Source organism: Melozone crissalis, unplaced genomic scaffold, assembly GCF_028551555.1.
Source record: "Melozone crissalis strain CALT ecotype California unplaced genomic scaffold, PUWL_Pcris_2 ptg000007l_1, whole genome shotgun sequence".
Lineage (NCBI taxonomy): Eukaryota > Metazoa > Chordata > Aves > Passeriformes > Passerellidae > Melozone > Melozone crissalis.
Window position 1 is genome coordinate 20,156,231 of NW_026535785.1, and position 22,925 is coordinate 20,179,155.

The 22,925-nt window shown below is 41.2% G+C and overlaps 2 protein-coding genes across 2 annotated transcripts in view; both read left to right on the top strand.

Moving 5' to 3' along the window:
• LOC128951060 (hydrocephalus-inducing protein-like) overlaps positions 1–1,898 on the top strand; it is an 80,430-nt gene extending 78,532 nt beyond the window's left edge. The window contains exon 59 of the mRNA XM_054296216.1: positions 160–1,898. Within this exon, the coding sequence (XP_054152191.1) occupies positions 160–298 (139 nt within the window). The 3' untranslated portion in view covers positions 299–1,898. The remainder of the gene's footprint in view (positions 1–159) is intronic.
• LOC128932713 (telomere repeats-binding bouquet formation protein 1-like) lies at positions 1,143–19,876 on the top strand. The gene is made up of 17 exons (XM_054269385.1): positions 1,143–1,206; positions 4,699–4,809; positions 4,986–5,114; positions 5,552–5,683; positions 6,129–6,189; positions 6,285–6,400; positions 6,544–6,666; positions 7,195–7,347; positions 8,392–8,523; positions 9,919–10,044; positions 11,015–11,172; positions 11,880–12,235; positions 13,773–13,834; positions 14,826–14,918; positions 16,263–16,433; positions 17,639–17,719; positions 18,662–19,876. Exons 1-17 carry the CDS (start codon positions 1,152–1,154, stop codon positions 18,853–18,855), a joined length of 2,253 nt encoding a protein of 750 aa, XP_054125360.1. The 5' UTR covers positions 1,143–1,151; the 3' UTR covers positions 18,856–19,876.
• The last annotated feature ends 3,049 nt before the right edge of the window (positions 19,877–22,925 follow it).

Genomic DNA, 22,925 nt, shown 5'->3' on the forward strand with positions numbered 1-22,925 from the left:
TCCTGCCCTTGCACCTCTGCAGCCTCCATGCAGCTTGTTTAATTTGCTGCATGCTGCTTGCACAGACAGAGGATGCAACACTGTGCAACTTGCTGTGCGAGTTGCAGAGCAACTGGCTGGGAATGTTTGTCTGGCTAATACCAGTCCCCTTCCTGCTAGAATTTCTAACCTGAATCCAACTGAGAAGATGAGGCAGGTGACTGTGAAAGGCAGAGCCTTGGAGCAGAAGATTCTTGGTAGGGCAGACGGAGAAAGGCCAGGGAGCCAAGGATCAGGTGCCCTGGAAACCAGCACCTGAGGGCCAGCATTTGTGTCAGCTGGAGCTCCTGCAGGAGGCAGCAACATCGTGCCTTCTGCTGCTGCTGGTCTCCCACCCTCCACCAGAGACCTCTGCAGCTACCCTTCCGAGCTCCAGTGAAGACCTCTAGCCAACCTTTCATCACCTACATAACTGTTTATTAGATTGATAATAATTCATTTTCGACAATTAATTGTTAATAAACAATTGTTAATACATGATTAACCGTCAGCTTGTCTTGGTTGGAAAGACAGGTGTCTGCGGGACCTCTCTGGAATGGAAAATGTGACCTCCTCCTCTCCAAATTATTATAACTTTGAAATTAAGGGGCTTTCAGGCAAAGATATGGGAGAAGTTCTTTGCCAGTATGTACAACAAGGCAAACAAACAACAACGCTGGCAGCAACAACAAACAGAAGCAGATACCCAACCACAGCCTTCCTTCGGCTGCAGGCACTTTCCCTTTGCTGTAGTTCCAGTCACAGCTGGCAGGAAAGGGAGGCAAATAATGAATAAAGCAATTGCTACAGTAATTCTAATTAAGCTACACCAAGGAATGCACTGGAGAGCTCAAGCACTGTATGATCAATTCTGAAGAGCTTATTGCTGTGAGGGAGTCTCTGCAGTAGCCAAATAGTGACTGGACAATGAAGTTGTTCAAAGATAAATAAGTGATGAGAAAACACCCTAGTGAGGGAAGAGCCCTAGCCCTTAGACCCTTTCAAAATATGCAAATACATTAGACTGAGTTCCCCAAAATACAGAGATGGAAATATCTTCTTGGAACAGTTGATCACCGCACCCACTGGGAGCCTTTGCTATCTCAACTGCAACTACCTCCAAAGTGGCTAAGATGCTATTAGAACAAATCATTCCTAGATATGGAATAACTGAAAGAATGGATTCAAGTAAGGGAACACACTTGACTTCAAAAATTTTACGTTCTATGTGTGGTATTAGACATAAATTGGAAATTCCATACCCCGTGGCACCCTCAAAGCTCTGGATGTGTGGAGAGAATGAATGCTGTCCTTAAGAACCATATTACCAAATTAATGATTGAAACCAAATTAGCATTATTACGGATCAGAACTGCTCCAAGAAAGGACATAGGAATTTCTCCCAATGAAATATTACTTGGGTTACCTAATCTGGGAAGGTAGAGCTGAAACTAATGACTTCCATCTCAGAAATTATTGCAGGCAATTACAGCTGGTGCTTTGAAGAGTTGTTTTTTTCATAAGATGTTTACCAAAGGGTGTCTTCTTAATTAGCAGATGGTGTGACAAGGTGTTGATTAAAAGACCAATCAGGTCCACCTCTATCAGAATGGTGTATAAAAGAATGCATTTCTAATAAACTCAGATATTAGCTATGCACTAAGAACCAGAGGAAGTAGCCTCACATTGAGAGGAAATTCAGGTTAGATTTTAGAAAAAAAAATTTCACTGTTCAGGTGTTCAGGCCTGGGAACAGGTTGGCCAGAGAGGGGGTGGAGTTGCCATCCCTGGAGCTGTTAAAGAGGCCTCTGGATCTGACCCTGGGAAATGGTTTAGTGCTTTAGCGTTTGCAGTGTCAGTGCTGGGCTGACGTTGAACTGACGGTTTTAAAGATCTCTTTCACCCCTGCCGGTTCTACAACTCCAAGCGCTTCCCGCCCGCCTGAGGGGAAGGCTCAGGGCTGTCCCGAGTCCAGGGCCGGCCGCACCTGAGGGGCTCGGGCGGCGCTGCGGCTGCGGCGGCTCCTGAGGGGCCGGGCCGGGCTCTGCCCTCAGCTCCGCGAGATCCCAGCCCTCGGGCCGGCGGGGCCTCCGCTGTCCTTCAGCCGGACAATCGCACCGCTCAGCTCCGCGGGATCCCAGCCCTCAGGCCGGCGGGGCCTCCGCTGTCCTTCAGCCCGACGATCCCACCCCATCCCATCCCTCAGTCCGGCGATCCCACCCCTCAGCCCGCAGATCCCATCCTCAGCCGGGCCGCGCTCGGCAGCGGGCGCCCGCCTCGCCTCGGGGCTTGTCCGGAGCCACCCGCGCCACTGGACCACAGGTACTCGAGCCGTGCCCCATTTCCCCCCTCGAGACTCCCTAACCTTCCCACAGAAGAATGCAGCTGCTGTTTCATCAGTAGACTGTTGCCTTTCATCCCCCTCCCCTCTTTCTTATGTTCTTTCCCTTTTATATTTGGGCTGATCTGGAGTGCTTGCTAAGGCTTCAGAGTGGAGCTCTGATAATGAGCTGTAAATCACGCAGGGCTCATTTGAGGGAGGAGGGAGCTGCAATGGGCCAGGACAGCCCCAAGTCCTGTTCCACAGCGCAGCGTCCTCACGGCCTCAGCTGCTGCTCTGGGCTTTGGTTTCCACAGGAGGCCAGCAAGGCGCACTTGTCCCCTCTGGGTTTGGTCCCTGGTTTCGAAGGATAAGTCCTGCCCAGGCTGGCTGCTCTGCTGGCCATGCCAGCCATGTGCTCTAGTGGTGCTGAGCACACGCACTGACAGATCTGCGCTTCTCCAGGAGTGGTTTCTGAGGTTTGAAGCAATGTTACTGGGTTGTTTGCCATAACTGATGGAGAAGTTTCATATGCAACACTTGCCAGCTGTTTGTTGAGATAAATCTAGTTGCTTGTCTTTGCACCTTGCTCTGTGATGCAACAACTGAGGTGAGCTGTTTGCATCTAATTAATGTAGGCTGGCTTATAAGCACTATTTTGTGTACCTTCTGTAGGTTGCAAAAGATCCAGGAAAAAGTCAAGATGTGTCCTTGTATACATACAGTTTTAAACCCCTTGTGCTTCCTACATTGTATAATTGTATAAACATGTATTAAATGAAACTCTTCTGAAAAGCAGTTAGCTCCAGAGTGAACTCATTTTTGCAGCCTTCCTTTTGTTTGGGTGGGTTTTGTTTTTTCTTAGGCTGGCGGGGTGGTGGCAGTAGGACAAAAAGAGGTGAGAAGGCTGGCAAGCTTTTCCTTGTTGTGCCAGGGTTGGATTTGTAGGAAAATGAAATGCATGTCTGTTATCACTTCTGAAAGGCTGCAGGGAATTGAAGTCTCTCAATTCTCGCTCTCTAAGGGAAGCAGCAAAGGAATGGGGGCAATCAGTAACTCCCAAGAGAAAGCAGGGCTGGCTGTCTTCGTTAAGATGACAATGATTCTGCTTTGAGCCTTTGTCCACTCTCAAAAGATGATAACCTGGTAGTTACAAATGCAAGGCTATTATAAAATACTGTATTTCCAAAGGAAAACTTTGCCATACAGGAATACATTAAACTGTGTGTGAGAGATGACAGAGTAAAAGCAGAAAATTGGGAAAAGTGCATTTTAGAAAAATGATGTAATTTATACTGCATATATTATCAACACTGCTAATCTGAACAGAACTGAAAACACTTTTTCCTTGCTGTTGTAGAACAAGAACAGAGATAAAACAAAAATGAACACTCAAAAGGTGCAGATAAGTCAGTGTGGTAAGATATCTAATATAATTTATCATTATAATCTGCATCAGTTTTACAAAGTTTTAGCAGACTTTAGTGATAGGCCTGTTGGGGGGTGGTGAGCAGTTGGGAAAATGTGCTTTTTCCTAGTTGCCAAATTTTGGATACTGTATTGGATATGCAAAGGGTACATCCAATGCCAAACCTACACACAGAGTAAAACACACCACCACAAAGTCACTTTTTTTTTTAAATTTTCTAATATTTATCCACATTTTTATTGTATTTTAACTTCTTTAAGAACCTTCAAACCTTGTAAGGGTTTACGGTAAACAATACCTTCTGTCACTGTTAGAAATAATGATCAAGTCAGTCTTTTAATCATAGCCCAAAGACTAAGAAGCAGATTTTCCAAGCTGTTTACCCAGCCAGGGTTGTATGTAGGAGGCCAGAGAATATTTTGTGTTACGTCTCCAAGCACCTGACTGAGGGCTGTGCTGCAGTGCTGCATGGTTTCTGTCTCCTGTAACTCAGTACCACCCAGCAGCCTTGTTACTTACTACTTACTACTCCAGAGGTTTTCAACTGCACTCTGAATTTTATTTGCCCTCTGAATACTTTAATGGCTCTGTATTATTTACACTTAACGCACCTTGCAGTTGTGAATTTAATATTTAGTAGTTTACATCAGTCTTACTAAGAATTACTAGTAATTAAAGGCCAGAAATATTACAAGGAGGCTGTTACTCTGCAAAGGAAATCATGCTCAGATAACAAACTATGGACAGAAATATTTCTAGGTTTGTTGTTTGTGGCTGAATAGAAGTGGTGTGGCTCCATTTTGGCTCACTTTTCCCCCCTTTTTAAAATGCATGTACATACTACATTTTGGACAGGTTTATTCTAATACTGATTAGATTAATATCTAGAAAAGATAACAATTTTAATGAAGTTTTTTGTGTTTGCTCCTAGATATGAAAACAGATCTGAACTTACTGCTTGAATGCCTGAAATATCAGATGGACTGCCCTCTGTCTCAGAAGGAGGCTTTGATCACTATCTATTCCATTTGCCAGCAAAACAGTAAGAAAGGCTTTTCCTTAGAACCAGTCATTTATGATCACCAAATATGCCAAGAACTGGTGGGCACTGTAAAAATGTCTAGAGGACATAAGGCTTGAGGTGTTGGAGAATCTTAGAAGCCTTTCATTTTGCAGAGAAACAAAAGCAAAAGTGTCTGCTCTTTTTTCCTCTTGTAGGTGAAGCGAGCGAATACTTGCGAGAAATTGGTGGTTTGATGTTTATAAATGACCTTGCCAAGTCCAGTGCTCATTGCATCGTAAAGGAAGCAGCTTTATTTACACTGGGGATTATTATAGAGAGTAATGGTAATAAAAATAATCTTGTTTGTATTTCTGAGTGTGCTATGGCTCCCTGTCATTACTTGTGCTCCTGCTTTGTCTCCATTTTCTTTTGGTCTCACAAAATGAGACTAGAAGCTTGTCAGCTGGAGCAGGGGCAGTGAGGGTGCCCCAGTTGCCCTGTCCATGCCTGGATTTGATCAATGCCTTGCTCCCCTGTGCACACAGAGTGTCTTTGAGTTTCCAGACACCTGCACTCCCCTCTCCCTCAGCAGCATGTGTTCAGTGGCTCCTGGATTGTTCCAAAGCTTGGTGTAGAACTCACTGCCAGGGGGAAGCCCTCAGGCACTTCATAGTCCTGCCCTGTCTCTGCTCCCCAAGTACTGGCCACAACTGAGACTTAATAATTTAGGATGGTGAGTGGCTTACTTTAGCACTTAATGGTTTTCACTTTCTGTTTCCAGTGTATTGTCAACAGACTTTGTGTACTTCTGCACTGTTTGAAGACCTCATTTTATTTTTGATTAAAAAGGATTCTGGTGTGAACTTGAAAAGAATGTCTGTTTATGTCATCTTAGCTCTGGTGTCAAATAATAGTAAGTAAAAAAATGGGGTTTTTTTCTCTGTGTTACAACAACACTCCTTTTCTATTTGCCGATCTGCAGTCCAAAATTTGGCACAGTCAATAAGCAATGTTTTGGTGAAGTTAATTTAAAAAGATGAATGTTTGCATGTAGCTGAACCTGAATTGTCAAAGTATGTCATTGTTCACTGGGATTTTCTTAAACAGCAGAACGTGGTTTAGTTCTAAAAATACAGTTTGCAAATGGAAACCCATAGTTTCTGAGAGTGTCTAGAAAGAGAGACTAGAATGGAAGGAATAGAAAGGTTATTTACCAACATGTTGACATGATTTTGTATTTCCTTCTGGGGAGGATATGTGCTTGGGAAAGGGAATGTATGCATGTAAATTAAACTTGCTGTTAAGATTTTGTCTGCAATTGCATTTGTCTCTGGAGTCCTGTGTGTGTTCTCTTTTAGAAAATGGGCAAACCTGTGTCAGAGACACAGGCTGCATCAGCCTGCTGCTGCAGTTGTTCAGGTAAACAGGGTTGCAATTCAAACAGACAGATAATGGACTGGTTAGCAGCTGTGTTTCCTTGACTATTTGGGACTTGCTTGCATTGTCTTGAACAGAACAACTCTCTCCACGTCTGAGAAGAATGTGTCAGATGAAAACTCTGATCCCTGCTATCAGCTCTGGTGCTCAGTGTGCAGCACTCTCTGTGCCTGTGTCAACAACCCCCAGAACGGTACGTGTTGCTCTGAAAATTGTGGAGGAAGTTCAGAGATATTCTCCAAATCGGTAACACTGTGGTTTCATTTTTACTGTTCAGCTGAAGTTGATTTCAATGATTGTGTTTTGATTTGGGGTAATTTGTTTTTACTTTTGCAGAAGATAATCAAAACATTTGCTGTTCAGTTTTCCCCCATGCCAAAGAGTGGCTGGAGACTTGCACAGAGCCTGAGATAGTTCGTCCCATTTGTTCATTTCTTGGTCTCACAGTTGCAAATAACTGTAAGTGCATCTCAAGCTTTACACAGTTTTGCATTTGATAAAAGGAAGTTTAATTAGAGAGCTAAATGGTTTTTTCTTTCTTTTCAATTTCTCTCTATCTCTAACAAAATCATTTGCTGTTCTTCCGACTTTGACCACTGTATTCCACATCTTTACTTACACTATGCTGTGCTCATGTCCACAGATAGCCACAGTCTGGTGACATTTCCTAGGCTCAGTAAAGCTGTTTGGAGCTGTTCTGATTAAAAGTGTGTCTAAATTAAAGTCCTTATTACATGACTGATTGGTAGAACTCAGGCGTGATGTCTGCCATTTGTGTGCACATACTAGGGTCATGTTTTCCTGTAACTATTTTATATGCAGTCACTGCATTTCTTTATGAGATTAATGTATATCCAGCTTCTGTTGTATAAGAAATGTAATGACTAACATGTGCACAGAAAAACTCTAATGGACTTACTCAGTGAAATGCTAAAATAATTTGCAAACTCTGTCGCTTAAATCACATTTTTTGTTTTTTCCACCAAGCATATGTGCAGAAGTATTTTGCTTCTATTGGAGGATTGGATACATTAGCCAAAGTTCTCCTTGAGCTTATGCATGATTCTTGTTTGAGTCACTCCAGCATGAAACTTGCCGTGGTAGTAACAAAGACTCTGGATGCCTGTATTGCTAATAACTGTGAGTGGAAAGACATTTGTTATCTATAGTAATTTTAAAATGCAATTTTTAAAGTCTTGTGCTGGTGGTAAAGTTGCAGAAATGAATGCTTAAAGGCAGTTAAGTTATACACATCCCAGTGGATGTTGCAGTGTTTTTTAAAACTCAGAGGTGTAAGTGGGGAGTGATTCAGTTCATCTGAGGTGGATTACTGTCCCATTGTTGCTAAAATAAATACAGTGAAATTTAAACTCAACTGAAAATTAAAAATTAAAAATAAGATGCTACAGCCTGTGCTGGGTAAGTAAAGCTGAGCTCTGGGCCTGGGTTTGACCAGTCGTGGATCCTGGAGTTAGGCCTGTGCCTGAATAATAAATTGTGTAGCTTAAGGAAGCTTTAGTCATTCAGAGGTGGAGCTGAACCAATGTGGTGTTTCTGCACAGCACACTCTGCTCTGGTTTGCTGGCTGGGTACTGCTCTGCTGATGAGCTTTTGTGTTTTCCACAGAAGGTTTGCAGAAACCTGTGATGCTGATCAACCTGTGCTGTGGCCATGGTTGGTGCATCTCCCACTTCTGCCATAAGAGCTTCAAATGGAAGTTCCCAAAAGTTTAAAAGCATCATCCTGCACTAGTTGTGAGGGTAGTTTCAGATCAGTTGGGTGTGACAGCACCAGGCCTCAGCGTGGATGGACCAGCAGGGGTGTTGCCAGTGCCAGGAAGGGCTTGCCCCCTGCTCTTTTATGGCAGATACTCTGTTGTTTTATTCAACTCTCTCTGGCTCCATGCTGGAGCTGATAAAGGAGAAACTCAGCAGGGATCTGCAAAAGCTGCACAGTGCAAAGCCCTCATCCATCAGATCTTCTGCCTCACCTCCATGGAGCACAGGCTGGGAGGACGGGCAGGGCTGCATTTGGGAGCAGCACAGGAGGCATGGGGCAATGTGAGCTGTTCCAGGTGGAGCAGGGCAGGGCTGAGCAGGCCCAAGGCTTTGAGGGGCTTGTAGAATTCAATTCCTGTACACTCATGATCTCGTTTATTTTCCTTCCAATTATTTTAACAAACAGCTGCCATGGGTGTTGTCTTGGCAAAGTATCACACTGTGTCAGAGCTGCTGAAGCTGCTGTCCAATGAGACACTGAGCACAGGAGAAAAAATCAGTATTATTCTAACAATTGGACACTGCACTGAAGTTTGTGGTAAGATTTGCCTTTTTTTTCCCTGTCAGCTTCTCCTAAATTCTCATCCCCTGACTCCCCCAGTGATGTCACTTCATCAAGGCTGGGGCATGAGAGAGAGTTCTATTAAATAATACAATGTCAGTATTTGGACAAAAAGTTTTCTATATTATTCCATTGTTAAATTTTAAAGCTTGTAAGCAGCAAGTGTCTTTAGTAGCTTTAAAAAAGTAGACTAAATATGCAAGAATTCAGAGCTGGGCTTAGGTGTCACAGGGAATAATTAATCCAGAGCTGGAAGCTACTACAATGCAGACACAGCAAATGAGTTCTCTTGAGCTCTCTTTTTCATGGTCCTTGGCACATACAGCTTCTGTCCACTGCTTACAAGGCCAGTGCTATTTGTAAAAGCCATGGAAGTGCATTGGTTTCAAGACACAGAAGCAGCAGGTAGCCCTGAAATGTTTTTGTCATGTTCCTCAGGGCTTGTCCAAGCATATCTAGTACAAATACAGCACTTCAGTTGGTGTTTTGTGGTAGTGCAAGCAAAGAGAAAGGGAAATTCATTTGTACTTCTTTTTTTTCTCATGTATGTTTAGATAAACAAGATGAAGGCCTTATGTTCAAAAATCCTAGTTGATTTTCATCCTCTGAGTGCCAATGACATGTTCAATAATTAGCTCAATCGGTCATAAATTTGTTTTAACAGACATTTTTTCATTAAGAATTAGTGAAACAAGACTTAATGGAAAATGTCTTTTGAATCGAAAAATTATTTGAAAATTATTGAACAATTGTTTCAACAGAAAAAAGGTTTTTCTTGAAATGTCAACACTGTCAAAATAAAAATGTTAAATTTTTTTATTTCTTTTTTAAATTGAGTTTAATGGAGAACGAACTATGTTTAGCAAGTTATCAATTACATGAATACATATGTGAATGAGATCACAATAAAAATTCAGCTAATTATATAATAAATGAGGAGGAACAGATTGGCTAGACCAGGATTAAACTACTAATTTGATTTTGCTCATTATAAACCTTGAGATTTTGATATTTCCTCATCTCAGGCCTCACAGAAATGTCACATATCTACTCCAAGAGCAGGTAATGGAAGAGAAGAAATACAGGAGTCATTATTCAAATGTTTTAGGCCACAATTAAATGAGCTTGGAACTCCATGGTATAATTTGTCTCAGTCATCCTTCAGTTTTCTTACAGCAATCTGAGTTCTGGTCAAATCATCCTGTGGGATGTTAACTCCTGCTGTCCCTGCAGCAGGCTCAGGTCTGGGATGCAAATCTCTCTGTCTACAGAAACTTGCAGAGAGCTGCCAGTATTGGCCCCTAAAATTATTGTAAGGTTAAGGTGTGTGGGGCTGAAACCAAAGCTTTCCTTTACCATGTCCTGTTGTAGAAGAGAACCAGTGTGAGCTGCTTCAGAACAATGGTCTGCCACTTATGATTCAGGTATTGACAGAATCTCAGGACGAGGAACTCATCAAAGCTGCTACTTTTGTGCTGCAGAACTGCAAACAAATGAGTAAGCTTGCTGTTACTGCTTTAAAAATGAGAGTGATTGTTTCCATCTCTGTGTTCTGCTGATTCCCCAAGTGATTTTAACTGCAGCAGCTTTGTAATTCTGTGTACTCCAAAAGATGTTTGTTTTCTGCACAGAAAGTTGCTTTTTTGTCCTCAAGAACTGACTTAGGCAGAAAAAAGAGAAGTAAAAATTCCAACAGTGTTGCAAAAATGCATTTGTGAAACCTCTCCATGTAGGGCCAGTTCTTAAAGCTTTCCCATCTATAAATTGTGTGGAAAATACAAACATTGTCATTTAACACCTAGTGGATACTCTCTTCCTGGAGATGTACCACTAGAGGGAGAGAATAAACCATGAGATAATCAAGCCCAAAATCACTGTGTCTACATTAATTTCTAATATTAAGAAATCTTGATCTTTTTTTTTTCTAAAATAGGATGTATTTTTAGGTCCCTCCTCTGAGTTTTTTTATTACTTATCTGTACAATCCCTCCCATGAAACAGGGAGACCTTGTCCTGTAATCTCTAGAGTGTGGAAGGTGTGCAAATGCTAATTAGGAAAAAACAAGCAGATATCTACATTTCTGTGCTGCAAGCACAACTGAGAGGTTTGTGTAAGATTGAGGAGGTGTGGAGATTTGTAGTGTCCATTAATGTGGAGTTGTTTTTTAAAAAAGCAGAGACTCATACTGGTGAAGAAGCCAGAGTTAATTTGATAAAAAAAGCTTTTTTTTTTCACAGCATCATTGTGAAAACTGTTTATAGGAGCTGTAATTGCAAGGTCACCTCTTGTAACTGCAGTGTATATTTCAAGTGTGTTAACAATTATGTATAAATTTAAGTTTTATAAAAACTGTTATTTTGCATTAAATTATTGGGGCTGTCCCTCAGCATACTAAATATAATAAATACTTTCAAAATGTTACTTGATAAAATTTTAAATATTAATCTTGTTTTATATTTTATAAAGCTGAACAGTTGTCTCTGAAATTATATGATAACTCATTAAATGTGAACAATGCAGAAGAATTGGATGTGCAAGTCAGAAAAAGATGTCTGCAAGACTACTGGAAGAAAGCAAAAGAAATTTTACACAGAATAAACTCACTTGAAAAACAGCACAATGAGGTTGGTCCATTTACCAAAATAGTATAAAACTAATCACACCTTTCCAGAGTTTAAGGAGAAAGCCAAAGTAAATCCTTAAGATAATTTCCATGTGAGCAAAAAACCCAGGAAAAAACATTGGATTTGTGTGAAACTACAACCTGCAGCTTTTATCAGTATTGTAGATCAGACTGAGTTACAGGTGTGCAGAGAATGGAGGCATCTGTATTGTATGAAGTGCTCTTGTTTATTGTAACCCCAGATTTTCTATGAGATGGAAAAAGAAGTTGAATTAATTTTTAATTGCTGGATATTCAGACATATAATTTTAATATTTGCATGCATGAAATGCTCAGGGTTGTATGATAGATGATAAAGGAGAATGCAAACATAGGCTGAGATAAAGTTGTTTCATTTTCTCCTTGTGCTTTAAAGCTGCTATGTATCTGTGGGTGTGGAACAGCAAGTTTATGAGTTATTTAGATGGCTTGTACTTTCTAGCAGTGCCTTAGTAGCAAATTCCTTGCTTCAGCCTGAAATTAGCATTTAGGAATTACCCCTCAACACATTCAGTGGCATTGCTGTCTTGCTGGCTCTCAGCTCAGTCAGAGGGTTTTCTGGAATTTGCTTAACTGTCAGAGTTAGACTGTCTAGTTAATCCTGGCACTGAATTTATTTAACATTTTTATAGAGCTCACATAGTCACTAATCAGTACTTTTCAATACAGGAAAGAGTGCAAGGAGAAATATTTGTAGATGAATCTTCAGTAGCCAATTCTGAAGCATTAAAATCCCATGAAGTGAAACCTGTTGATCCAAAGAAGTACACAGAAGGAGCACAGAAAGTCGTCTGTTGTCCACAGTTGACCTCAAAGTTGAATAATCAGGTTCTTGCTCCATCTCTAACTTCTGCTCCACAAAAAAATGAGACAGTGAACACTATGGATGCAGCTTCTACCAGACAGACTGAACAGAGGAACATTCCATGTTCAGTCACTGAGCTGCAAACAGACAGTGTGCCTCAAAGTCACAATATAAATGGGAAAACTGCTTGTGGAAAAAGTCGGTCTGGTCTTCAGGCAGGGTGAGAATTTTACACCTAAGCAGAAATACTTAAGTTGCTTTTCTTTAGTCATTCCAGATTGACAGGTGTTTAAATTACCTGTAAACAACCATGGGTGTTTTTCCTAGTGGAAGATGTAGCCCTTTGGTGGCCCCTCAGAGATTGTTTTTGAGGTCACAGATCAAAGATTACAGTCATTGTAAAGCTGCTGCTCTCTGAGTGCTGGTGTTGGACAGAGTGCCTCTTCTAGGGCACATTTGAATGCCTTCAGCATAGTGCTGAGAATCATCCATGGCTTTTGCCCTAAAATTCTCACTGGTGTAACAGATCAAGATTTCAGCTGTTGGTTTGGACAAAGCTACAATGGTTTCTATAGTGTGCACTTACTAGGGAAGCGACAGGTAGAGAACTGCTTGGAAAAATACTAAACTGGAGTGTCTGCAAAGTAGGGGGAAAAGTTTCTGCACCTCTGCTGTTCTCCCCTTATGTTCCAGTGGTGGAACAGCCCTATTTGGAACTGTTCTCTTGCTCATTGCTCTCACACAGAGGCTAATTGTCTTTTGCTGCTTGTGTTTATCTTTCCTATTGATAAACCCAAAATTATTTATAGCTGACTTGCAATGATAAATACAGATTCCATTCTCTTGAGTTTATATCTGGAATATTCCTCAAGACAGTCAATGGAAAAGTATAAGCAAAACTACATTTTCGGCGTGGGGGGGGTGGTGGTATGTTTTGTTTTGGACTTTTTGAGTTCCACATTTTTCATGTGCTTTTTTTGTGTGTCTGACTGCACCTTGCTCTGTGCAGTTTGATGATATTATATTGTTACTTTGCAACTAGCACAGAAATCACCAAGAGCCTGGATATTTTCCATGGTACGTTGAGGTAAATTTTGCTTTGCTGCTGGTTAGCATAATTTCACAGCTGCTTTAGTTGTTGTTCTGGGCTCTGATGCACAAAATTCTTAAAATATGAATTTTAAAAAAAAATCTGGTTTTGAATATGTGTTTGTGTGAACACAGGAGTTACTGAAAGGTGACCATGGATCAGGCTTCTTGCTCCTGTGGCTTTCAGAGGGAGTCAGGGACACAAAAATGCTCCATCAGTGTATCCTGGCAGTGTGTTGGTTGCACAGAAGTTAATTAATCTAAGAAAAGAAGTAAACCAATTGCCTTTTAGAGTGCTGCAAATGGTGAAGGGTACAGTATTCTGAAGACTGTGAGGGCTTTATGTGCACTTAGTAATCTTTATGTGAATCTGAATTGCAATTTACTCTGGAAACCAGTGATAGCTCTGCACTCCCTGCTGAACAGACTGCACAGAATGCCAGGCACAGATCTCTGGGAAACAGGTTTTATCATGCACTGATTACATGCTGGGTGCCATAAGTCCAGTAACTTGGGATAATTAGAATAATTTTTTTAGAGTTTTTCTTTTATATATTTAATATGGGTTTTTGTTGTGCCCTTGGAATGTGTGTATTCATTTGCAGGTAAATGTACATTGTTTTTATTGGTCTATTGGTTTTAATTTGTTTACATTTTGATCTTCCCAGTGAACAGTTATTTAAACAACCAGCAGAGACTGTTAGAAATATGAAACAGACATGCACATCAGGTACAAATAGCTACACATATTCCTTTCTGAGCTGATTTTGTTCTTAATGAGATTTTAATTAGTTTTGTGTACATTTATCACTACTTTTTATCACTTGTTATGTATCATTAGATGACAGAGGTGCCTTATGTGTAATATCCTTCAACGGGTTTGCATGGTGTTGGAATTTTATATTGTACACAATTTTAGCAGGAGAACATTTATCCTACTTTTCTTCTAATACCTATTTCAGCTTTGTTTTTTTAAACTGATTTTAATTGTACAAATGAATGTATCAGAGATTAAGTTTAGTGTTTAATCTGTACTGACCAGTGAAAGCCACTATAGAAAATGGAGGTTTGGTGCTGTGCCTGTAAGGCTGGGATAGAACCTGCCTGTGAGAGTGACTTTTGCCTGATGCTGTTCCTACATGATGGACATGTGTTTAAGAGAAAAGTTTTCCAGATTTGCATTAATCCTGGTCTGATACATTGATTTCAGAACTGGGATCAGTTCAGTCAAATCTTTATTCATTGTTTACTTTCCTGTTAATTTATAAAATTGTTAAGTATTCATTAGATTAGAGTTTGCTAGAATGGGAGCTTTACAGGTGTCCAGCTGATCTCCAGGTTACACCTGTTTAAACTGAGAATATGTTTTATTCCAATACATTGCATTTTCCAGCACTTGATTCCAAACAAAAATAAAGTTTATAGCACTTGGTTAAGGAATATGGGTTTACTGGGCTGATTTGCTATCTACAAGTTGAGGTAATATCCTTTGGGAGAGTGATGAAAAAACATTTAATTGAACACGGTTATTCTGGAATTACAGAAATGTGAATGTGAGGCATTTAACTTGAGAAATTTCATTTGGATTTCTGCTGTTCTATTAATTATACTTTAATAATCTACAAATAGAAAATGCAGTTGGATGTAGTTATGCTGATGCATGATTACCATGGCAAAAGATGGGTTGTATTTCTTAGTGACTTTTTTCCTCCCTCATTTAGGTCAACATTCATTCTGCTCAGAGAAAACTGAGAGAGTCAAAAGTACTTCAGCTATATCTTCATCCCATAAAATTGCAGATTTAAGGTGTTTGGGTAAGTATTATCTTAGATCTTTCTTTCCAGTGTACATAAAGAAGCCTTAAAGAATCAGCAGTGCAGTAAGTGGATTGTCTTGACAGAAATTGTAACACATCTTTTCTATTACCTCTTACATAATAACAAAACCTGAGCCTTTCCCTTTCCCTTTCCCCTTTCCCTTTCCCTTTTCCCCTTTCCCCTTTCCCCTTTCCCTTTCCCTTCCTTTTTTCTACCTCCAGTATAAAAGACAAATATTGAGATGAAACTGACAAATTGCAGTTTTGGTCCATGTAATAATGGGGATTTGCTGACAAACAGAACATACAGTAACTTGAATTAATTAGAAGAGTCATTAGAAGAATACTTGAGCAGGTTTTTTCCTCCTTTCTCTGCCTTCAGAGAGGGAGGAAGAACACGTAGCCCTGCTCATTTCCCTCGTTTCTTTGCCTGCTAAACCTCCTCAGTGTTCTGCAGCCCCTCTCTCTCCCTCACTGCTGTTTCATGGTAATCCACGGCTCCAGCCCTCTGTTACCCCAGGCTCTGATTCCTCAGCCTGCTCCATCAGTAGGTCATGAGAATGCTGGTGGTACTCTGGATTTGTGAGTGGATTTTGTAATCAAGCCAATGTTCCTTTATTTAAAAAACCCTCAACAGAACAAAAACCCACAGAAAACAAAAGAACCCCTAAAGCAGCCCAAAACTCACGTTTGAACATTGTTTTTATCCGAGTTGTCAAACTAAATTCAAGCTGAGCTTTAGCACTGCTTTATCTTAAGGCACAATGTTACAGATATGGACTTGTGCCCTTCCTGTGATTCCTCACACAAGTTCTCCTTCAGCTGATGTATGAGAGCATCCACAAGAGCATCCAAGGATATCTTAAAGCATAAATTACCCTAGGGAATGTCCTCAAAAATGAACAGCAAGGCTTCCTGTGAGACCATTCATGCCTAAACTAGATTTATCATTGATTCAGATTAATACAGGTAACTGTTAGAACACAAAGTTTAAAAAAAAATATATGGCACATAATATATTTTGGCTCCTGGATGAATGTGCAAATGGAACTGAGGCCTGTCTCTTCCCATCCCACCAATATTTGTAGTTCTGTAGAGGATCCGTGCCCCACTCAGTCCTTCTGCAGTGGAAGTGCAGTATAACTTAGTCCCATAAAATGTTGAAAACAATTTTTTTTTAAGAGAACAAATACAAAGTATTTCAGGAAGGCACATAAAAGTGTCATGAGTATGGAAAACCTGAAGTCAAATTGATCCTAGTGAGCAAAATAAAACCCTGAACTTTGTGGTGGCTCCTTTAGAAGCCGTGATTGCTGTTTCTGCAATATCCTGTTTTTCCCAGGTTGTACAGCAGGAGGACTGTCCTTGAACAGCAAAACCTTCACCAGGATGTTGCAGAGATGCCTGCATAGGTGTGAGCACCACAGAGTTATCCTGGAGGCTGAAGAAAGATACCGAGGGGAGCTCCGCAGGGTGGCTGCTGGTAACAGCAACAGATCTGCAACTCACCAGAGTATGGAGTTTATGTTCAGTACTTGGAACCATTGCTTTAGAATGGCATTTACAATTCTGAACTTTTGTTTATTTACTTCTGATTGTCTTGCTGTTTGAAACTCACTCATTGAATTTGATTTACAGTGATTTGTACTAAGTGAGATCAGAACTCGGAGTTTATGTTCAGTACTTGGAACCATTGCTTTAGAATGGCATTTACAGTTCTGAACTTTTGTTTATTTACTTCTGATTGTCTTGCTGTTTGAAACTCACTCATTGAATTTCATTTATTGTGATTTGTACTAAATGAGATCAGAACTGGCCACTCCTGTTTAGAAGGACTTTGTGTGTTTCTTGCCATGGTGACAGATGCTCATTATAGGCTTTCATAAGACTCTCACATTTGCCAGAAATAGTCAAGTCCTAAGAGAAAGGAATGTGTTAAGTTGAAATATGTGGGAGTAAATGTATGACATCACACCAAAGTAATTTCATTCAGTATTCACAGAATCACAGAATGACGGGGTTGGAAGAGACCTTTAAGGTCATCGAGTCCAACCCATGCCCCAACACCTCAACTAAACCATGGCACTGAGTGCCACATCCAGCCTTATATTAAATGCATCCAGGGATGGTGACTCACCACCTCCCCAGGTAGACCATTCCAGAACTTTATCATTCATTCTGTGAAAAACTTTCCTTAGTATCCAACCTAAATTTCCCTTGGTGCAGCTTGAGACCGTGTCCTCTGGTTCGGTCAGCTGTTGCCTGGGAGGGGAGACCAACCCCACCTGACTACAGCTATCCTTTCAGGGATCTGTAGAGAGTGATACAGTCACCCCTGAGTCTCCTTTTCTCCAGGCTGAGCACCCCCAGCTCCCTCAGGGGTTCCTCACAGGGTTTGTGTTCCCAGCCCCTCTCCAGCCTCGTTGCCTCCTCTGGATGCTCTCGAGCATCCCAAGGTCCTTCCCAACCTGAGGGCCCAGACTGGAAGCAGCACTCAAGGTGTGGCCTCAGCAGTGCTGAGCACAGGGGAAGGATGATCTCCCTGCTCCTGCTGGCCACACCATTCCTGATACACTTATGAGTCTAGGATACTTAGAGATCTTCATGAATTAAATAGAAGCACATCCTATATTTTTTCTGGTTTAAAGAATGAATTCTGAAAATTAAACAGTTATTACTTATTGCCATTTGTACTGGTGTTCATCTTATATTTTCCAGAAATGCTGCTGGCCTCAGTGGAGAAAGACAGGCTGCATAAAGAAATACCAACTTTTAGGAGCAAGAAGGATCGTTTCCAAAGTAAGGGCTTGGTTCAGAAACTAGTGTGAAAAGCCCTTACTGTCTTTTGCAGAACTTTATCATGGGAGACTGTGAATAGAAAATTTTTTTTTCCCTCTAGATTCTGAGAACAATCTGTATATTATTAGGCCAGAAAATGCATACTCTATAATAATGAAATTGTGTAATGCACATTATTTCCCTGCAAAGTTATCTGGCACTTGCTGTATTGATCCTATTTTGAATCCTCTCAGGGTTACTTCCATGGCATTTGCTATTCCTCAGTTTCTTTCGGCATTGTTTTCTAAACTGGAGAGGTTTAGTCAGGCTCTGAGCAGAGCTTAGCTGCCTGAACCTGGATTCAGCACCACTCCTTATGCAGTTCCAAACATGTTATTCCACTAGATTCATTCCTGTTCCTGCTGGGAGCTCTGCTAAGGACTTAGGGCCTGTGATACTCAGCTACAAGGGGAATCCTTAAGAATGAATTCTTTGAAATGAGAATTGAAAGTTGAATTTTGAAATTCCCACCAAAAATTTATTTTTAGTACTCTTATTGTCAAAAGCCTTGTTCATGTACATGGTTATTTTATTTAATTTATGCCCAGTAAAAGCTAGTAGGTTGATTTTAAAATTTGTTTATATTTTTCCCCATCAGATTCAGTAATTGACTAATTGGTCTTATGAAAACCACAAAGGAATTTTAAAACAAAAAAACCAACCAAAGCAACTGTATTTCATCTTGAAAGCCCATTAGAACAATATATTATCTTTAGCAAGTACACATTTCCTGTAAGCTGAAGTAAACTGAATTTTCCAGTCTTTCTTCCAAGACCAGATTAGTGGTATGGCTCAAAAAATAACTCTTGCTTAAATTTTAATTCCTAAAACATAACCTCTGTTTTATGATTTGGGTTTTTTTCTCATAAAGGTGTGTCATGTTTTATTGTTTATTTTTTTAAGGCATTCTTTTGACTCCAAATAGAAAAGACAAATCTAATACTTCAAAGAGAGATGAATATAGTAGGAATACTACTAGGTGGACTAGCAACTATAACTTGACACCTGCTTATGAAAACTGTGAGTATTATCAGAAAGTGAATTCTCTGATATGCACATCTGAAAGATCAGTATTTGGGTTTAGGTCAGGGCATTGAGAGAAGTACCTGTTCCTGCTATTGGAGATAAAAGGCTATGAATTTAAATAAACTGTTACACTTTCTCTCACAGAAATCAACTTGAACATCAATGATATTATTATTTGCTTCTGGTTCATCAGTAGTCCCTATGTCTTAATGTGGATTATGAGAAAAAGATCTAAGGAGAATGAGATAGTACTAACAAAGCAACATTTACATATTCAGATTAATTAGAATAAATGCTCCTTTACAGTTTTATATCCAGTTTTTCAGTAGATTTTAGTTAGCTTAACATGACTAAGTGGCCTCCTTGTTCACAATTTTGTAGCTTTACAAAAATCCCAGGATGCTAACCAGAAGAGACAGAGAGTCAAAGAGATGTGCAGCCAGAAATGTCAGCATTTAAAAGAAAATTGCACACATTCACTTGACAAAGATGAGGTTAGTTATGCACAGGCTAATCATGCACTGACATGTTTATAAATGGCCAAATAAAAGCAGTAGGAATTGTGTAGTTTCTTTTTTAGTCACCTTTAACAGTAGCCTAGTAGCAAAATGAACCTTATTAAAAAAATATTCCTGTGTTGATTCTACTCCAGTCACACTAATTTAGCCTTGAATTGAGTTCAGCATTTTTCAGCTGACATATTTTCAGAATGGTGGATCTGAAGGTCTGATTTTTCCTGTATTGATGAAGATTTGCACAGTATGGAAGTAACAGAAACCTAAAGGAATAAACCTGCTAAAAGAATAAACTATGTAGGCACAACAGAAATGAAGATCCCAGAAAAATACTGTATTTTAGTAAGTAGTGACAGTGAAGAAACCTTGGAGAAGCATTGTTCCCTTGCCAGTGGGACCATTTCTGTGCAACTATTAAATGTTGAATTGCCAGTAATATGTTAGTTCCACGTGCAAAATAGCATGTGCATTTACATCATTCTTAATGACACCAAAATAATTATTTGCAGGGCAATGAAATGTATTCTGTGGCCATGAGCACGAGACCTTTGAGCAAGAGAAGGGTCCGAAAAGATTTCACAACTGAAGAAATCAACTGCCTTTTGAAAGGCGTCCAGAAGATGGGCAACCACTGGAATTTGATTTTGTGGTCTTACCCTTTCCAGAAAGGCCGGACAAGCGTTGACCTTTCCAAGAAATACTACAGGTTACAGGTGCAGGTACTCAGCACTGAATTTTCTACTGCTGGCAACTGCTGGGACCCCAGTTTTCATCGTTAGCCCCTGAGCTGACTTGCAGAAATAAAGACAGGCTTTCAGAGTGTGCAGCCATGGCATTGTGCCTTGTGTCAGTGCAGTGCCCATGAGAATGGCCTCTGGTGTAATTCCATCAGGGCTGGTTCTTGGAGAGAGAGAACCAAAGTAGGGAAAAGACCAGAGAGCCTTGGAACCCACCACTGCCACCTGGCAGGGTGCAAAGAGAATGAGAGTGTCATTAAGGACTCTAAATTAATCCCTGTGTTTATCAGGAAATTGGTCTCCTCTCTGCCCAGTCTCCCAGTGATAAATCCATGCATCCCTCACACAGGGAGCATTGCTCCTGTGCTTTGGAGACCATGGGAGCAATTAAGTGACAAGCCTTTGTCTACGGATAGCTGGTCTGTAACTGTGCAGTGGTTTGGGGCAACATTTATCTTGATATTTTCTCTTTTATCTCCATTTTATAGATGAAAAAAGCCCACAAAGGACATCAGTAACATCATCTGTAAGTGCTTTGTTGCAGAATGTTCAAGAACAGCCTTTGTAACAGTGAGGTATTACCAGAACAACTCAGGCCCTTGGAGAATTTAGGTTGGCTTGGACTCCTGTTTTTCAGTGACACTGACAGAATTGTTATGCATTGTAATTTTAATTTACCATAACTTGGCAGTTTATTTAAGTAATGCTATCATAGACAACAAAATCTTTATTGGTAAAAATTACATTAATTTGGAACTTAAGCTTCTTGAGCATTTGATTGTGCAATTTTTGAGTTAACTTTTTGTCCTTGCTCTATACTATTTGTAAGAAAAGGAGATATTGCTGAAATGAATACTTTATGTCTGGAAGTGCTGTTAATGTTGTTGTGTCTGAATCTGTTTCCTCTTAATTAATGAAATGTTTAAAGCAGGTGGAATATTTTGTCACATGTTGAATATGCTGCATGTGCAGAAAAAGGTCTCTGACAGAAAACACTGAATTTGTGGTTAAACACTGCTGCACAGAGGAGGCAAATCTTTCACTGCTGCAGAAATTCTGTACTCACTGTTGGACTGAGCAGGTACTGGTAGAATTTGGCTTCTGTTTATAATTGGACAGTTTTCTGGTGTATTTTTCAAATAAGTGAGCAGAACCAGAATTTCTGCTAATTACACTTTTTTATAGGAAGCTTTACTGAAAGCCTTGGTAACTCACTTTTTCAGTGATAGCCTTAGTATTTCAGTTGTATTTTTTACTTGTTCTGATAAAGGAAGGATGAATCAATAGTTATTTTATTATGGAAAAGGTTTAGTTATTGTATTAGCACTAGGTTTTCACTGTGATGTGGCTTAAATGCTTGAAAACAGGCAAGGTAACCAAAACCTGAGAGACTTGCAATAAAGATGATGCCAATGATGCAATAAATATGCCTTCCAGTGTTTTCAGCTGTTGTAATTTGGGGGTTTCATTATTAAAATATTGAAACACCTATAAAAGATGTCTCTGAGTGGAGGTGTTGCCAGTAGCAGGGTGGAGTATCAGTGGAACTGTGGGCAGAGTGGGAGCCAGAGGTGGAGTGTCCCCAAGGAGGATACTGAGGTCCCTCACACAGTCCAGGTGTTTTCCCTGGGACACCAGCCTCGTCCAGACAATCTGTGACTTCATCCTTTCACTGGATGTGTGTCAGTATCCATATTGTCAAGATCTGAAATATGTCTCAAGTGGCTAAAATATGTAAGGTGTGAATCTTTACTTGCCACAAGGTGAGAATGTTGCAATACTGACCATTTACCTCACCTTAGGTAAAGTTCAGGTTGGAAAGGCCCTGTGGAGCCTTTGGTCTCCTCTTTGGAGCAGGACTGAGGTCAAAGTTATTCAAGTTGTTCAGTGCTCTGTGAAGTTCTGAGGCTTTTCAAGGAAGGAATTCCTGCTGCCTTTTTGGGCAGCCTCTGCTCGTGTTTCACCTCCTCACAGAAGGCAGGGGCTGGAGCCACATCACTGGAGCATTCTGGTGGGATCTGAAGGGGAAGTCATGGACCAGGAACAGGCAAAAACCTGAGGTGTGAATTTGTCAGTCTTTTGCTCTCTTTTGGACTGACTGCACAGTTTTGATCAGTTTAATTTTCCTGCACAAGTGCTTTGAAATCCACATGTAACAGGCACCGCAAAACCAAAATTGCATGAGAATAGTAGATGTCACTTTTAGGCCGATTGGGCCACCCAGGGCAGCATTCCAGCACTTTGAAATGCTGGAATGACTGACAAACCGTCGAGGAAAGTCCATTTGTAAAAACCCTGACATGCTCTCCTGGTTCTGTTGGTCAAACAGAGGGTGTTAGGGGTGTGAGGATGAGGTGGTAATGACAGCTTGGTCAATCAGCAACAATTTACACGGTGTGCTCCTCCAGATCTGCCCTGGCACTGCCGGCACCGCGGCTGCACTGGCGGGGGCACGGCAGGGTGGGGACCGTGGCTGTGGAGAGGGACCAGGGCAGGTGCCGGGGGAGAAGTACCAGGGCAGGACCCCAAGATCAGGAGAAGGTACCTGAGCAAGCGCCAGGGAAGGTACTCGGGACATAGGAGGAGGTTGTGGAGCAGTGCCGGGGTGCGGGAAGGGGTTCCGGAGCGGTTCCCAAGCGGTGCCGGGTGCGGGAGGAGGCTCCGGAGCGGTGCCGGGGTGCGGAAGGCGGTTCCGGAGCGGTGCCGGGTGCGGGAGGCGGTTCCGGAGCGGTTCCCGAGCGGTTCCGAGCGGTGCCGGGTGCTGGAGGCGGTTCCGGAGCGGTTCCCGAGCGGTGCCGGGTGCGGGAGGCGGTTCCGGAGCGGTTCCCGAGCGGTTCCCGAGCGGTTCCCGAGCGGTGCCGCTCCGCGGGCAGCAGGGGGCGCTGGCGG

Excerpts from the sequence above, each read along its gene's own strand:
- LOC128932713 (XM_054269385.1), top strand. The coding sequence starts at position 1,152 with ATGCTATTAGAACAAATCATTCCTAGATATGGAATAACTGAAAGAATG. Across the intron at positions 8,524-9,918 it reads ACACTGCACTGAAGTTTGTG|AAGAGAACCAGTGTGAGCTG; the intron begins GTAAGATTTGCC and ends GTCCTGTTGTAG. Across the intron at positions 13,835-14,825 it reads GAAACAGACATGCACATCAG|GTCAACATTCATTCTGCTCA; the intron begins GTACAAATAGCT and ends TCCCTCATTTAG.